Source organism: Carlito syrichta, unplaced genomic scaffold (assembly GCF_000164805.1).
Source record: "Carlito syrichta isolate Samal-C Ts95f unplaced genomic scaffold, Tarsius_syrichta-2.0.1 Scaffold100609, whole genome shotgun sequence".
Classification (NCBI taxonomy): domain Eukaryota; kingdom Metazoa; phylum Chordata; class Mammalia; order Primates; family Tarsiidae; genus Carlito; species Carlito syrichta.
In genome coordinates, this window is record NW_007044705.1 from 42,176 (window position 1) to 58,027 (window position 15,852).

Sequence of the window (15,852 nt, forward strand, 5' to 3'; positions counted from 1 at the left end):
AGAGATATGAAGGAAATCTTTCGCAAGAGGCATATTCCTGTGGGTAGGTCGTCACCGCCGGAAAGGACTTTGCACACTTTTAATGGAATTATATGTGGGTTTTGTTGTTGTTGACCTGTATGGGCTACTGCACTCCAGTCTGGGTGACAGAGTGAGACTTCGACTCAAAAAAAAAAAAAAAAAAGTGATTCCTGAATTACCCTTCCATAACTGGATTTTATAACTCACGTGTGACAGCACTGCAGGTATGAAGTCTACTCTAGGCTCTGTATCTCAGAAGCTGGTTACTTGGACAGGCCACTACATGACATCGAGTCTCTGTTTCAGCACCTCTAAAATGAAGGGGCTAGAACAGAAGATCTCAAATAGCCTGTTTAAACCTGTATTTTGTGATTCTATGAAAAAGAACATTTTGCCACTGAAGTACAGTTCTCCAAATCCTTTGCCATTTTAGCCTTCAAAATTCTTACAGTCTATACAACTAGGGTGCATTTGAAAAATGACACTTCAAGTCAATACCTGTTTGTGACCATAAGGACTGCTTTCTTGCTTCCAAGAACAGCACAGTGGTATCGGTAAGTCTCGCCTTCTAACTTTTTGATATGATTCTGAAAAGGAAACAAGTCTCAAGATTTGGGAAGTATAGGCATTCAAATAGGATTTACAATGCTGTATATTAGCTAATTGTAATAACAGCGTTAGGAAAAAAATTATTAGAAACAAAAGTACAACTCTATGCATTGACACATGAAGCTAGAAAAATATTCACAGCATATTTATAAACTACCTCCCACTGTTTCTTAAAAGAAAAATCTGTGTTGAATGCTTACCAAGTGATCGTCTGGTAAAACACATTTTGTTCCATAGTAATTTACAAATGTTAAAATATCAACCAAAAATAACCACACACTTTAATTAAGGAACATATAAACATATGCTGGTATAAAACTACTACATCAACATTACAGGGATTCTGAAACAGAAGCTCCTGGCAGGACTTCGGGTGGGTCTATGAACTGCCTAACACAAAATATGAAATTCTGAAAATGTAACTCTGCAGCTTTTTCAGGGAATGTTCCATGTTTTTCATCATTTTTTTTTTGATGGGGTCTGTAATCAATCTCAAAGGTTTAGAACCATTGGTTTACACAGAGGTGGATATTAGACACATAAGAATATTCCAAGATAAATAATGTTGAATGTTTTTGAACAGTTAATCTCATAGATTAAACAGGCATTGAGAAGTATATTTATATATCAAATTATATTTCTGATATAAAAGCAAAACAATATTAATACAAACATAAAGAATCTGTGAGATTTCAAAACAGTTGGCACAATTTATTTCTAAAGACAAATACAAGCATGAAATAATCCAACTATAAATAGTCGCACACTAAAGAACATTTATTTTTCCTTTTCAATGGTCTCAAGACTATTGTGATTTGAATTAGTCAACACACATTAAAAATCAGTATGTTTTTTATAATATCATTTATAATGCAGACAATATGTATGAAAACATAAAACATAAACATACTGAATAAATATGATCCTAACATTTTATAACCAAGAATATAACACCAATATTATTCTTAAAATAGTATAATCACAAACAGGGAAAGCACACTTGATGCTATTATTTCAATGCTGAAATATACATTTTTAAAAGATGGTCCTCAGTCATTCCTTGACAATTACAAAAAGTCACGAACATGGAAGAGGAATCCACAAAGAACTAGGCTCTCAACTCCAGAATGAGTCTCAGAGAGGAGTGCAGATTTCATAGCAATAGTCACTTGTTTCACAGTTCACCTGCATAGATTAGCTAAAATCTTTTAACATTTATATCTTAAATTCTTCAAAGAGAAAATGGGAAATTAGTATAATAATTTAGTGCATTTATCTTCAGGATAAAATTTAAATATGTTAAAATATTTAGATGTGAGTTGCAAGTACAAAAAATACTATCCATTGTAGTAGAAATACTACAAAGCATAGAAGTCTCGTAATGCATTTTCATTACTCATCGGGCTATTGTGCTTCAAGTCATTGAGAGCTTTAAAAGTGTAATTTATCAACAAAATACAATCAGAAAACTTTGTTTGCAGCACTACTAACAATCCACTATACTCTGAGATTCAGAAAAGACATTCAGTCACTGATGGCAGCAGATCCTTCCCAAAATGCAACTTAAGGAATTTAACAATGCTATGCAAAAGACTTTTACCCAGTAGTTCAACTTTTCCAAGTAAATTCCAAGGAAATAATATAAGAAAAAGCAAAATGTATAAGGATGTTTATCACAGCATTATTACTGTCAGAAAGAACCTCAATGTCAAGAATTAAGAAGAGTCAAATATATGATGCAAGGTTACCTCAAAAGATGGTAATGTAAGAATTTAAAATATCAATGAAGCATTTCTAAGAACAAATATAACTAAAAGAAGCAAAGCCTGCCATTTTTAAATGTCGTATGAGTATTAAATAAAAAATGGCTATATATACATACATACATATATATTAAAAGTAAAGGATATGCAGAAAAATATATCCTAGGAAAACACAGTATGTGATTTAGTAACACTCAACGCTGAGTATTAAATTAAAGACTACATAGCAGGGTATGGTGATGCACTTGCAGGCCTAGCTCCTCGGGAGGCTGAGGTGGGAGGATCGCTAGAGTCCAGGAGTTTGAGGCTGCAGTGAGATATGACTGCACCAATGTATCCAGCCTGGGCCACAGTGACAGACACCCTAGCTCTTAAAAAAAAAAAAGCAGAACAAAAGATCTCCAAATAAATTGTTTAGAATGTTTCCATATTACAATAAGGGCTAGGAGGATGTAATTTTACACTCTAGTGCTCTTTAATATTTACATGTTTTGTTATACCTGGTCCCTTAAGAACGGAAGGCTTATTTCTTTTATGTATCCAGCACAGGCTAAATAACCAATAAATACTTCTTCTTACTCAACCAACTGATCATAGCAAGATGAGCTAGGAAGGGATGAAACAGTCTAAAGTTTTCAACTGTCCATGCCCACATTTGCCACCCATGGAAAAAACTACCAAATTCTCTCATTAATGTATAATCACTGCATTTCTTACAGTAATTATAATAATATATTAAAGTTTAAAAAGTTGTCTGACATTTTAACAAAAACTAACAAATCAGACAAGATGACTGTGTTTAGCTAAAATAAAAAAAATTTCTTGAAGTCTTGTGCTTATTGACATGTAGTTGTAAAAAGAGAAATCAAAAGGTTAATAACATAAAAAGATCAACAAAAACAATAGGCAAAGATTCCAAAAGTCTCATTAAAATAGTAATATATCCAGAAAAATTAAAGATTATTACTTTTATCTAAAAATCTTAGGAAGGGTAATTATTAGTGATGACTTAAAACAGAATCTTTAGTTATTGTAATGGATTCTCATAGGACACTGTATAATCTTATGACTATTTTTGCCAACCCTCAATTATGTACGCACAAGAAACGCTTCTCAGTTACCTTTAATATGTACACGCTTTGCTATATACTTCATCCCCTAAAGGCAGGAGTCAATTCTTTTGTATATCCAGCACAGGCTGGTCTTTGGATGCCATTCTTTCTTCATTAAAGTGCTTTTTTTAAATATAAAGCATTCGACTTATTAGTCTGATAACTATAGTTTTTAAAATATATAATACAACTGAATAGTTGTATGCTAACAGTTTATTCTCTTCAAATACACCACACATTACATCTAAGTTTATACTTTGGTTCCAATTTTGGAGGGAAGCATAAATGTTGCTAGCTAAGATACTGCTAAGTAAAATTAAACACTTCCGCTATTTATTAAGAAAAAGAAATTAGCCGGGCTCGGTGGCTCAGCCTGTAATCCTGCGCCTTTGGGAGGCTGAGGTGAGTGGATTGTCTGAGCCCACGGGTTCGAGACCCGCCTGGGCAGCGAGACCTCATCTCTACAATAAATCAAAAAATCAGCCGGGCGTGGTAGCGCATGCCTGTAATTCCGGCTACTCGGAAGGCTGAGGCAGAAGGATCGCCGGAGTCCAGCGGCCGCTGCACTCCAGTCTGGGCAACAGAGTGTGACTCCAACTCAAAAAAAAAAAAAAAGAAAAAGAAATTAAAGCTTGAATTATTTGAGGATTCACTTTAGGGATACTAATTTCAAAATGATAATTTGTAATTATTTTTGTTCTCATTAAGAACATGAATCTAAGCAATTAAAAGCAAAAAGATTGCTTTTTAAAAATAAAGACATCTATATACACAAGTGCCACATAAATAATTTCCCTAATTCCATGTTCAACTTCGGTTTACATTAATGAAAACAATTATGAAATAAGCATAACCAACAAAGAGATTCAATTTTTGAAAAGCATAAATGCTAATGGCTAAGAATGTATATAACATAATTATAAAATGACTGCCATTTATTTAGCAATAGTATCAAGGGGTTAAAGAAGAAAAAGAGAGACTAAGGAAACATATCCTCAAGATTCATATGCCAACTACTATTTGAGGTCTAAGGGCAGACTTAGAGTAACTGACACTTCAATTATTAAAACATATGCCCAGTCAATAGTCCTGTAACTTGAGTAAATTTAGATTGATTTGTGAAACAAACTATGTAATTCCATCATCAGTACTCATAAACAAAAACAACACATTCACTAGATTGGACATAGTAATTGTCCTGTTTTTCGACTTCACCTGAAATGCACATGAACACCATAAGAAAAGTTAAAATTTTCAAAATGATAGTGAAAATATCTGCTTCTGAGATCAATAAAATCTTTCGTCCACTAAATGAAGACGAGAGCTGATTTCTTGTACCCATTAATCTTTTATACCAATCTCTTATTCCTGGACAGTATTACCAGGAATACCACTATTCTAATTTGTAGTCAAGTCACTACTATAAAAAGTTCAGATGGAGTGAAAGATGGAGAGAAATTTCAATAAAATCGACAATCTAATTCACACACAGTCAATTAATACCACAGTTTGTTTTGATTTTTAAGGATGAAATCAAGTAGTAGTATAGGAAACATTTACTCTTGTATTTCCAGTTCTTGCTGTGTAGGCAGAAAGACAAAGAAAATAAAGTTAGAAGCATGCAGAAAGATAAAATGTAACATTATACAAAAACAAGGGCTAAGAACAATTACGAGTTATTTCAAAATCAAGGTAGAAAAATATCCATAAATTTCTTTTGTGAGAAAGCCAGTCAGGGGAGAGTAGCAATTTATACATGTATAATATTATCTAAATATAATAAAATTAAAATAAAAGACAAAACTCTTTTTTAAGGTTTAGTAAAATTATAATTGTATACAATCTCTTTTTTTCTCCCCCAGTTCTGTTTACCAGAATAAATCTATCTTTATGAAGTAGTGCATACAAATTAATTTGACTGGGAGAAATAGAAGCAGTGAAATTCCAATAATTAGCCACAAAGCAGACCACCAAAATTAACATTATCCTAATGAGCTATTACAAAAATAGCGATATAGTCTAAGAATTCTTTTAACATTATCTTTTCTGCACACAAAAAAGCTTTGCTCCTGTGCAGAAAAAAATTATCCATTATTTCCATTTAACCTATTATGCTACAATAAAAAACAAATTAATCCAATTCTACTCTAAAAACCATGGATAATCTTTCAAAGCAGTTCATGAATCAGGAACTTTAAGAACTTTCATGGACCCAGAAATCTTTAAGATTCAATAGCTCCTGACCATGAAAAACAGAATTTACCTCAAATAAGTCATAGCCCTCAGATTCCTGTCTATCATATGGACGAATGATGCCATCTTCATGGATCAGGCGAGGGGGACGGAGGCTAGACACTTCCTCAGTTGATTCTGCTGCCCTGAATAAGGCATCAGGGTAGGTATAAGAAAATATGTGAGAATCTTTCAAAATAATACAAAAATGTATGCTGATTAAATACACAAATATTTGACGAAAAAAATCAGTAATTTTAAAGAACTTGCCCAGAATAATGCAAAAGTATTAAGATTCAGTCTGTCTAACTCTAAACCTCCCACTCTTTTCTAAAAGAAAACGAAATACCGAAATAATAAAAGCAGAAACTAGGTTATCTCTTTTGTATGCTCTGTGCCTAGTCTGGCATATGGTAGATACCAATAAACATTTGTTGAATAAAAGAGAAACTGGGCCATAAAAAAATGTATTTTCTTATCCCTTTCTGGTAGCACTTTAATTTGTAAAGCTATCATAGCTTTCAATTTGACTTTATGATCCTTAAGAGCAGACAAAGCATATAACCTATTTATGTATTCCTAGCAACAACTGGCATACAGACACATGTCTTGCGCATAGTATGTCCTGTTACCTCTGAATGCCTTGGAAGGTACTGCTGGCCATATCTATGATTCCACCAGTTGGACGAGCCACCGCACCCACAAGCCCCTTGCCAATTCCTTTGAAGAATCCAGCAGCTCCCTCCCTTTTGGCACCTTCAGAAAATGACAATAAATGTATAAAGGCATTTTTAAAACAGGCAACTTTGAACTCAACAAAAACCTGAGCCAGATACTAAATTGTCTTACCTAGAAAGCTACGAGAATTTGGCTTTCTAGAGAAGTTAAATTTACTCCTAGTATGATAAAATAGTGGTTTCCAAAGTGTGTTAGAAATTCAAATTCCTGGGTCCCACCCCAGGCCCACTGAATCAAACTCTGAGGGTGGGGCCAACAATCTGTGTCTTCACAAGCATCCCAGGCAATCCTGAGGCATGCTCAAGTTCTAGAACCACAGACCTAGAAGTTTCAGCAGTACTTATAACTGAAAAGTCTAAGAACTGGTCAGAAGATGTTCTTTTTTATGCTGACCATCAGAAGACTTTCCAAGCAGTGTACTTAAAAAATAAAAATAAAAACTTGACTGAAATTAGTTTACAAACCACAAAATTGATCAAATAAAGTATACAAATTAAATTTTAGTACAAATTAGCTTTTTAGAATATCAGATGCCACCACCACCACTACAATCAATTTTAGAAAATTTTCAATCATCAAAAAAAAAAAAAAAAAAAATCCTATCTATCAGCAATCATTCATTTCCCCTGACTCCTCCCCTCCCAATTCTACCCAATTTACCCCACTCCTCCTTGCCCCTTCCAACCTCCAGACCTGGGCAACCACTTAGAGATACTTTCTCAATGGATTTCATATAAATGGATATATAGACTATTGTAACTGGTTTCTTTTTTCACTTAGCATCATGTTTTGGTTTTTTTTTGGTTTTTTTTTTGAGTTGGAGTCTCACTCTGTCGCCCAGACTGGAGTGCAGTGGCAGCTCCTGGCCACCGCAGCCTTGACCTGCTGGGCTCCAGCGATCCTTCCGCCTCAGTCTTCCAAGTAGCTGGAACTACAGGTGCACGCTACCATGCCCAGCTAATTTTTGACCTATTGTAGAGATGAGGTCTCACCAAGTTGCCTAGGCGGGTCTCAAACCCACAGGCTCAGGCAATCCACTCACCTCAGCCTCCCAAAGCCTGGGATTACAGGCTGAGCCACTGAGCCCGGCAGGATCATGTTTTCAAGGTTTATCTACTTTCTTTCGGCTGAATAATATGCCAATGTATGGATATGCTACCTTTTGTTTATTTATGCAACAGGTGACAGACATTTGGGTTGTTTTCGTCTTTTGCTATTTTGAATAACGCTGCTATGAACATTTTTTGTTTTCAATTCTTCTGGTTACATATCTAACAGTAAAATTTCTGGGTCACATGTTAACTTCATGCTTAACTTTTTGAGGCACTGCCAGACTATATTCCTCCAAAGTGGCTGCACTCTTTTACACTCCCACCAGCAGTGTATGAGGGTTGACAGTTTCTCCACATCCTCCTCAATACTTGATTGTAGCCATCCTCATTGGTGTGAAGTGATGATCTTGTTATTGTTTTGACTTGCATTTCCCTGATGACTAATGATGCTGAGCAGACTTTCATATGCTTATTGGTCATTTGTAGGTCTTCTTTGGGGAGGTTCTACTTACATCCTTTGTTCATTTTAATTTTTTTTATTATTGAGTTGTAATCATTCTTTATACATTCAATATATAATTTTTTATTAGATACCTGTTTTGCAAAAATTTTCTCCTATTCTATGAACTGTCTTTTCCCTTTCTTGATGAAGTACTTTGAAACATGAGTATTTTACATTTTAAAGTTCAATTTTTTGGGGACTGCTGGCAAGATGGTGAGGGAACAGGTGGGACTGTGAGAGTCTCTGCAAAGGTGAGTGTCCATAAAGACTCTGCATGAGTGGGTGTGTGCTGGTGGGTGAGTGGATGTGAACCTGAATCTCCCCTCAGTAGGTGACTGCAGCCCCCCACTGGCCTGAGATTGGAGCCGCTGGTGCACAGGATCATCTGCTGTTCTCAGGGCTCTCCTGAGAAGAGGCAGCAGAAAGCAGCCAGTCTTCATTACCTGGCACCCAGCCCACACCATCACTTGTGTCAGCAAAGCACTACAAGCTCAGGATCCATGGAGAGAGATCGGGGAGAGCTGGAGAGGAGTCCCTCCACCAGCCAGGAAATGCTGACTGGAGACATATTCTCTGTCCCAGACCAGGCAGAGACCTGCATTGCCCTGCCCAGCTTCACCCAGCCTCTAACTTGGGACTCAGAGGCTATCTCATCAAACTTGGAGAGACAGACGCCTCTCCCCCACACTGCAGCAAACACAGACACGTCAGATGTGAGTGGGAGACTTGACAGGCAGCAAGCCAGGTGAGTCCAGATCTGATCCGCCCTCCTCCCACAGTAGGCCCTGAGAGCAACCCTATCAGTATGCGTTGAGAGCAGAGCGGTGGGGCTGGAGATGAGAGCTGAAAGGAAGTTGGATTTACAGGAATGACCTCAGAGGGAGTTTTGCTTTGTGTGTGTGTGTTTTTCTTTTTGTTTGTTTTGTTTCGCTCATGTTTTTCTGTTTTTTGCTTTAGTTCTTTTTTTCTCTCTTCTTTCTGTTTTTGATTACATTTTCATATGTGCTTTGTTTTTGTTATTTTATTGCTGTTTTTTTCTAGACTTCCTGTTTGTGCATTGGCATTTTTGAGGGAGAGTACATCAATGGGAAGGGTTTTGCTGGTTTGTGTTTATATGATTATGTGTATTATTATTATTTTTTATCTTTTTTGTTGTTGTCTCTCCTTTCATTTGTTAGTTGGCACGCCTGTCTGTTTTCTCTCTTCTTCTTCTCTCTCTCCACATTCCTCTCATCCCCTTCTTCCTTTTTCTGTTCTTTTCCTTTTTCTTACCTCATTTTGCTTTCAGGGGTAAATCCATACCCCCACTGCATGGACAGATTGTAAGGCAGTGGGAAGTGGGTTGCCATGGGTCTACACACCAGTCAGTAGACACAGAGATCTGCAGATAGTTTCTGAATCACAGCTCCCCACACAATTAAATCCTACAACTGCAAAAACACAACCTCCGAACCACAGCCCAGCTCCAGAATTGAACAAAGCCAGGGGACCCACATAAGGAAGAATAGGAGACTGAGCAAACAGAAGTAAAAGCTATTCCCTCATCCCTGAACAACAGAATTAAAGAAGAGGTAAAAAAGGGGGTGGATCTATACAAATGAAGAAAAACCAAAAGAAGAATATGGGATTCACACAGATGCCTGGGAAGTCAGTCACTAAGAATACAGACTTCAGAACACAAACAATGAAGAGCCCCCAGAATGACTAGTCTCAAACCACAAACCCACATATCAAGACATTAATAAAGAGAATAAATAGAACTGAGGAGAGATAAGAGGAAAGAATGAAGGCATTGATAACTGAAATAACAGCAATAAAGAATACAGTGAATGAAATAAATAACAAACTGATAAGCATGGAAAGCAGAATTAACCAAGCAGAAGAAAGAATCTCAAAGTTTGAAGATCAAAATATGGAACTAACCCAAACTGTTAAAAACGCAGAAAAGAAGCTTTAAAAGAAACACAACAAAACCTCTGAGAGATGAGCAATTATTTCAAGAGGCCGAACCTAAGATTAATTGGAATTCCTGAGGCATATAGAGACAGAAAATACCCTGGAACAAAAATTCCAAAAAATTATCCAAGAAAACTTCCCTTATCTCATCAGTGACATGACCATTCAAACACAAGAGATTCAGAGAACACCTGCAAGACAACAAATGAGATGACCAACTCCTAAACACAAAGTAATTTGCCTACACAAAGTAGGTATAAAAGAAAAAATATAAAAGGCAGCAAGAGAAAAGGATCAGATTACCTACCAGGGAAGATTAATTAGAACAGCAGCAGAACTTATCTAAAGTAAACACTTCAAGCTAGGACAGCTTGGAGCCCAAACTTCAAAGTTCTCAAAGATAAATAATTTCAACTAAGAATTACCTATCCAGCTAAGTTAAGCTTCATCAGTGATGGAGAATTAAAATCCTTCACAGACATTCAATCCCTAAGAGCTTATGCTGCCTCCAGTCCAGTTCTATAAGAAACACTTAATAAAAAATATTAAACACAGAAGAAAGGAAAAAAAGAATGAAAATGGCTTTTTCAAGAATGCAGAAAAGAGATTGAAAACACACATGAATCAACTCCAAAACCAAGAGAGACAATAAATAAACAGCAGCAACAACAACAAACTCTATAAGAACCACATGACAGGGATAAACTCTCACATCTCAATAATTAGCCTGAATGTGAATGGACTACATGCACCACTAAAAAAGAGAATGGCAAAGTGGGTAAAATATCAAGAGGTAACAATATATTGTTTCCAAGAGACTCATCTCACCAGAAAGGACACTCACAGACTCAAAGTCAGAGGATGGGAAACAAAATTTCAGGGGAACAGAACACAAAAGAAAGCAGGAGTCACAATCTCAATATCAGACAAAATACTCTTAAAGCTATCAAAAATTTAAAAAGATATGGAAGGTCACTATATAATGATAAAAGGTTCAATCTATCAACAAGAAATATCTATCCTAAACATATATGCACCCAACATAGGCACACCAATTTTCATAAAGCAGCTTCTAGATAAACTTAAAAATGATACTGACTCTAACATTATTATAGCTGGGGACTTAAATACCCACTCACAATCCTCGACAGATCATTAATATAAAAAAATCAGCAAGGAGATCCGGAACCTCAACATGACACACCAATTTTCATAAAGCAGCTTCTAGATAAACTTAAAAATGATACTGACTCTAACATTATTATAGCTGGGGACTTAAATACCCACTCACAATCCTCGACAGATCATTAATATAAAAAAATCAGCAAGGAGATCCGGAACCTCAACATGACGCTTGACCAAATGGACTTAATTGATACCTACAAACACTCCACCCAACAACCATGGATATACATTCTCCTCATCACCACATGGAACATATGCTAAGATTGACCGCATTCTCGGCCATAAATCAAGCATAAACAAATTCCCTAAGACTGAAATATTACCATGCACCTTCTCAGACCACAGTGGAATAAAAATAAATATCAACACCAACAAAGTGCCCCAGAATGCACAAAGACATGAACACTAAACATAATGCTAAACAACTCCTGAGTTAACATGGAAATCAAAACAGAGAACAAAAGATATCTGGAAGCAAATGAAAATAGAGAAACATCTTACCAAAACCTCTTGGATGCAGTACGAAGAAGAGAATTCATATCTCTACGAACACACATGAAGAAAATGGAAAGATCACAAGTTAGCAGCCTAACAAGTCACCTAAGGGAGCTGGAAAAGCAAGACCACCAAAACCCTAACTTCACCAGAAGAATCCAGATCACCAAAATAGAAGCCCAAATTTGGGACATAGAAGACAAAAAGATAATAAAAAAAACCCAACGAAACAAAAAGCTGGTTCTTTGAAAGGACAAACAAGATTGATGGACCTCTAGGTAGACTGACCAAGAAAAAGAGAGAAAAGGCCCAAATAAACACAATCAGAAATACAAAAGATCAAATCACAACTGACCCTGAAGAAATTCAAAAGATTATCAGAGACTACTATGTACACTTGTATGGAAACAAACTCGAAAACCTAAAGGAAATGGAGGATTTTCTGACATCATACAACCTTCCCAGGTTGAAACAAGAAGAAATCGAAACCCTAAATAGACCAATAACAATCCAAGAAATTGACTGTGTCATAAGAAAACCTCGTACATAAAAAGTCCTGGACCAGACAGCTTTCCAGTAGACTTTTACAAAACATACAAGGAGGAACTGATACCAGTCATATTGAAAGTATTTCAGGCAATTGAGAAAAATGGAACTCTCGCCAAATCATTTTATGAAGCTAACATCACACTGACACCCAGACCAGGTAAAGATCCAAACAAAGAAAGAGAACTAAAGGTCAATATCCTTGATGAACACAGATGCTAAAATTCTCAACAAGATCCTAGCAAACCGGATCCAACAACACATCTCAAAAATCATCCACCATGATCAGGTAGGCTTCATCTCCGGGATGCAGGGCTGGTTTAACATTCACAAGACCATAAACATAATTAAATACATCAACAGATGTAAAAACAAAAACCACATGATTATATCATTAGATGTGGAAAAAGTTTTTGATAAAATCCAGCACCCTTTCTTCATAAAAACCTTGAACATCTAGGCATAGATGGAACATACCTCAAAATAGTAAATGCCATCTAAAAGAAACCCACAGCCAGCATACTGCCAAACAGACAGAAACTGGAACCATTTCTCTGAAAACCAGAACAAGACAAGGATCCCCACCCTCACCCCTCCTTTCCAACATAGTTTTGGAAGTCCTAGCTAGGGCAATCAGAGAAGAGAAGGCAATCAGGGGTATCCAAATAGGAAAAGAGGAAATCAAGTTATCCCTCTTTGCAGACGATGTGAGTGTGTGCCTCGAAAACCCAAGAGAATCTGTCAAAAACCTCCTTGCACTGATAAAGGACTTTGGCAAAGTCTCAGGGTATAAAATCAGTGTGCAAAAGACAGTCGCATTTCTATACACCAACAATAAACAAACAGAAACATAATTAAAAATCACAATCCCATTCACAACAAGTCACAAAAAAACCTGAAATACCTTGGCATCTTCCTAACCAGAGACCTGAAAGACATTTACAACGAAAACTAAAAAAAAAATCAAAGATGACACAAACAAATGGAAAAATATTCCATGCTCATGGATTAGGAAGAATCAACATTATTAAGATTTCCATCCTACTCAAGGCAATCTATAGATTTAACACAATACCCGTTAAATTACCAGCAGCATTCTTCTCAGACCTGGAAACGACAATACAGGAATTCATATGGAAACATAAACGACCACAAACAGCCAAAACAATCCTCAGCAAAAAAAAAAAAAAAAATCAAAGCAAGAGGTATCACAGTCCCAGACTTTACACTCTATTATAAAGCTACAATACAATAATCAAAACAGCCTGATATTGGTACAAGACCAAGCATATAGACCAATGGAATAGGATAGAGATTCCAAAAGCAAAACCTCAACCAACTCATCTTCGACAACACCTCCACCACCAACCACTGGGGAGAGGAGAACCTATTTAGTAAATGGTGTTGGGAAAACTGGCTGACCACATGCAGAAGATTAAAACAAGACCCCTACCTAACACCATACACAAAAATCAACTCAAAATGCATCAAAGACCTAAACGTAAACCTCAAACTATAGGGTTCTGAGAAAATGCAAGTGACACTCTTATGGAATTTGGAACTGGCAACCAATTACTGATCAAAACCCCAAATGCCCATACCATAAGAGATAAGATAGACAAGTGGGACCTCATCAAACCGACAAGCTTCTGCAAAGCCAAACAAACCATCAAGAGAGCAGGGAGACAGCCCACAGACTGGGAAAAAATATTTGCCACTGTATGTCTGACAAAGGCCTAACATCTAGGATCTACAAGGAATTCAAATGTGCCACAAAGAAAAAAACAAACAATTCCATTACAAAGCGGGCAAAAGATATGAATAGACACTTCTCAAAAGAAATATACAAGAGCCAACAGATACATAAAATGCTCAGTCTCACTAGTCATCAAAGAAATGCAAATTAAAACCACACTGATATACCACCTAACTCCAATCAGGATGACCATCATCAATAACTTAAAAAACAACAGATACTGGAGAGGATGCGGTGAAAAGGTAACACTTTTACACTGTTGGTGGGAGTGTAAACTAATACAATCTCTGGAAAACAGTTTGGCAATTCCTAAAAGTTCTAAAAGTCAATCTTCCATACAACCCTGCAATCTCCCTACTGGGTATATACCTGGAGGAACTCAAATCACTCTATGGAAAAGATACCTGCACACGTATGTTTATCAGCATTGTTCATAATAGCAAAAACATGGAACCAACTGTGCTGCCCATCAAAAGAGGACTGGACAAAAAAAAATGTAGTATATATACACTATGGAATATTACACAGCCATGAAGAAGGCAAAATTATGAACTTCACAGCAACCTGGAAGGACTTAAGAGTCTATAATACTGAGTACCTATCACAGAAACAAAGAACTGACTACCACATGTTCTCACTTATAAGCAGACCTTGAACAATTATTGTAATACCGTAAGAAAAGGATTGGCAATAGTGGAAACTGCCAGGGGAAGGTGGGGGTGGGATTGGCAGTAGTGGGAAACTGCCGGGGGAGGATGGGGCACACCTCATCAACAAGAGTACATGCATTATGAACATTTGTATACCTAACCCTGAATTGTACCCCACACCTTTAAAAGAATTAATTAATTAAATTTTTTAAAAAATAGGCCGGGCACAGTGGCTCAAGCCTGTAATCCTAGAACTTTGGGAGGCTGAGATGAGGGGATTGCCTGAGCCCACGGGTTCGAAAACAGCCTGGGTAACTTGACGAGATCTCATCTCCACAATAAATCAAAAAATTAGACAGACATGGTAGCGTGCACCTATAGTGACGGCTACTTGGAAGGCTGAGGCAGAAGGATTGCCTGAGCCCAGCAGGTTGACGCTGGGGTGGCCATGAGCGTGCCACTGCACTCCAGCCTGGGTGACAGAGTGAGACGCCAACTCAAAAGTTAATTAATTAATTAATTTAATTTAATTCAATTTATTTATTTTTTCTTGTGTCACTTGTGCTTTTGGTGTTATATCTAGGTCAGCTTTGCCTAATTTAAAGTCATAAAGATTTACTCCTATATTTTCTTATGAGTTTTATGGTTTTATAGGTATTTAATCCACTCTAAGTTCATTTAAACATATGATATAAGTATGGGTCCAATTTCATTTCTTTGCATGTGGATATCAAGTTGTCCTAGCACCATCTGTTGAAGACAATTCTTTCCTTACTGAATTATCTTTGGACTCTTGTTAAATAATAATCAATCATAAATGTAAGGGTCTCTTTCTGGATGTTCAATTATTTTCCATTGTTGATATGTCTATATTTATGCCATAACTACATTGTCTTAGGTACTATAGCTTTATAGTAAGTTTTGGTACTGAAAAGTGTAAGTCCTCCAACTTGGTTCTTTTTTTAAGATTGTTTTGGCTTTTGCGGTCCCTTGAATTTCCATCTAAATTTTAGATTCAACTTGTCAATTTGTGCCAAAAAATCAACTGGCTTTTTGACAGAGATTGTACTAAATAAGTAATGTGTTTTTTTAATGGGCTAAAATAAGCAAGAAAATAAGTCAATTGTATTGAAGGCCCAAAGAAATGGAATTTACCTATAGCTCTCCTAAAAATAGCATTCAAAGTCTGAATCACTGTCTATTGCGTAACCTTTCTGCTTTCCCAGAAAAATATA

At 36.4% G+C, this 15,852-nt stretch overlaps 1 protein-coding gene across 1 annotated transcript in view; it reads right to left on the reverse strand.

Annotated features, from left to right (window-relative positions):
- Positions 1 to 15,852, reverse strand: part of LOC103266374 (vacuolar protein sorting-associated protein 13C-like) — a 57,981-nt gene that overhangs the window by 9,904 nt on the left and 32,225 nt on the right. The window contains exons 21-23 of the mRNA XM_008063978.2: positions 6,370 to 6,493; positions 5,769 to 5,883; positions 520 to 608 (exon numbers count right to left, since the gene is read on the reverse strand). Coding sequence (XP_008062169.1) covers positions 520 to 608; positions 5,769 to 5,883; positions 6,370 to 6,493 — 328 coding nt within the window. The remainder of the gene's footprint in view (positions 1 to 519; positions 609 to 5,768; positions 5,884 to 6,369; positions 6,494 to 15,852) is intronic.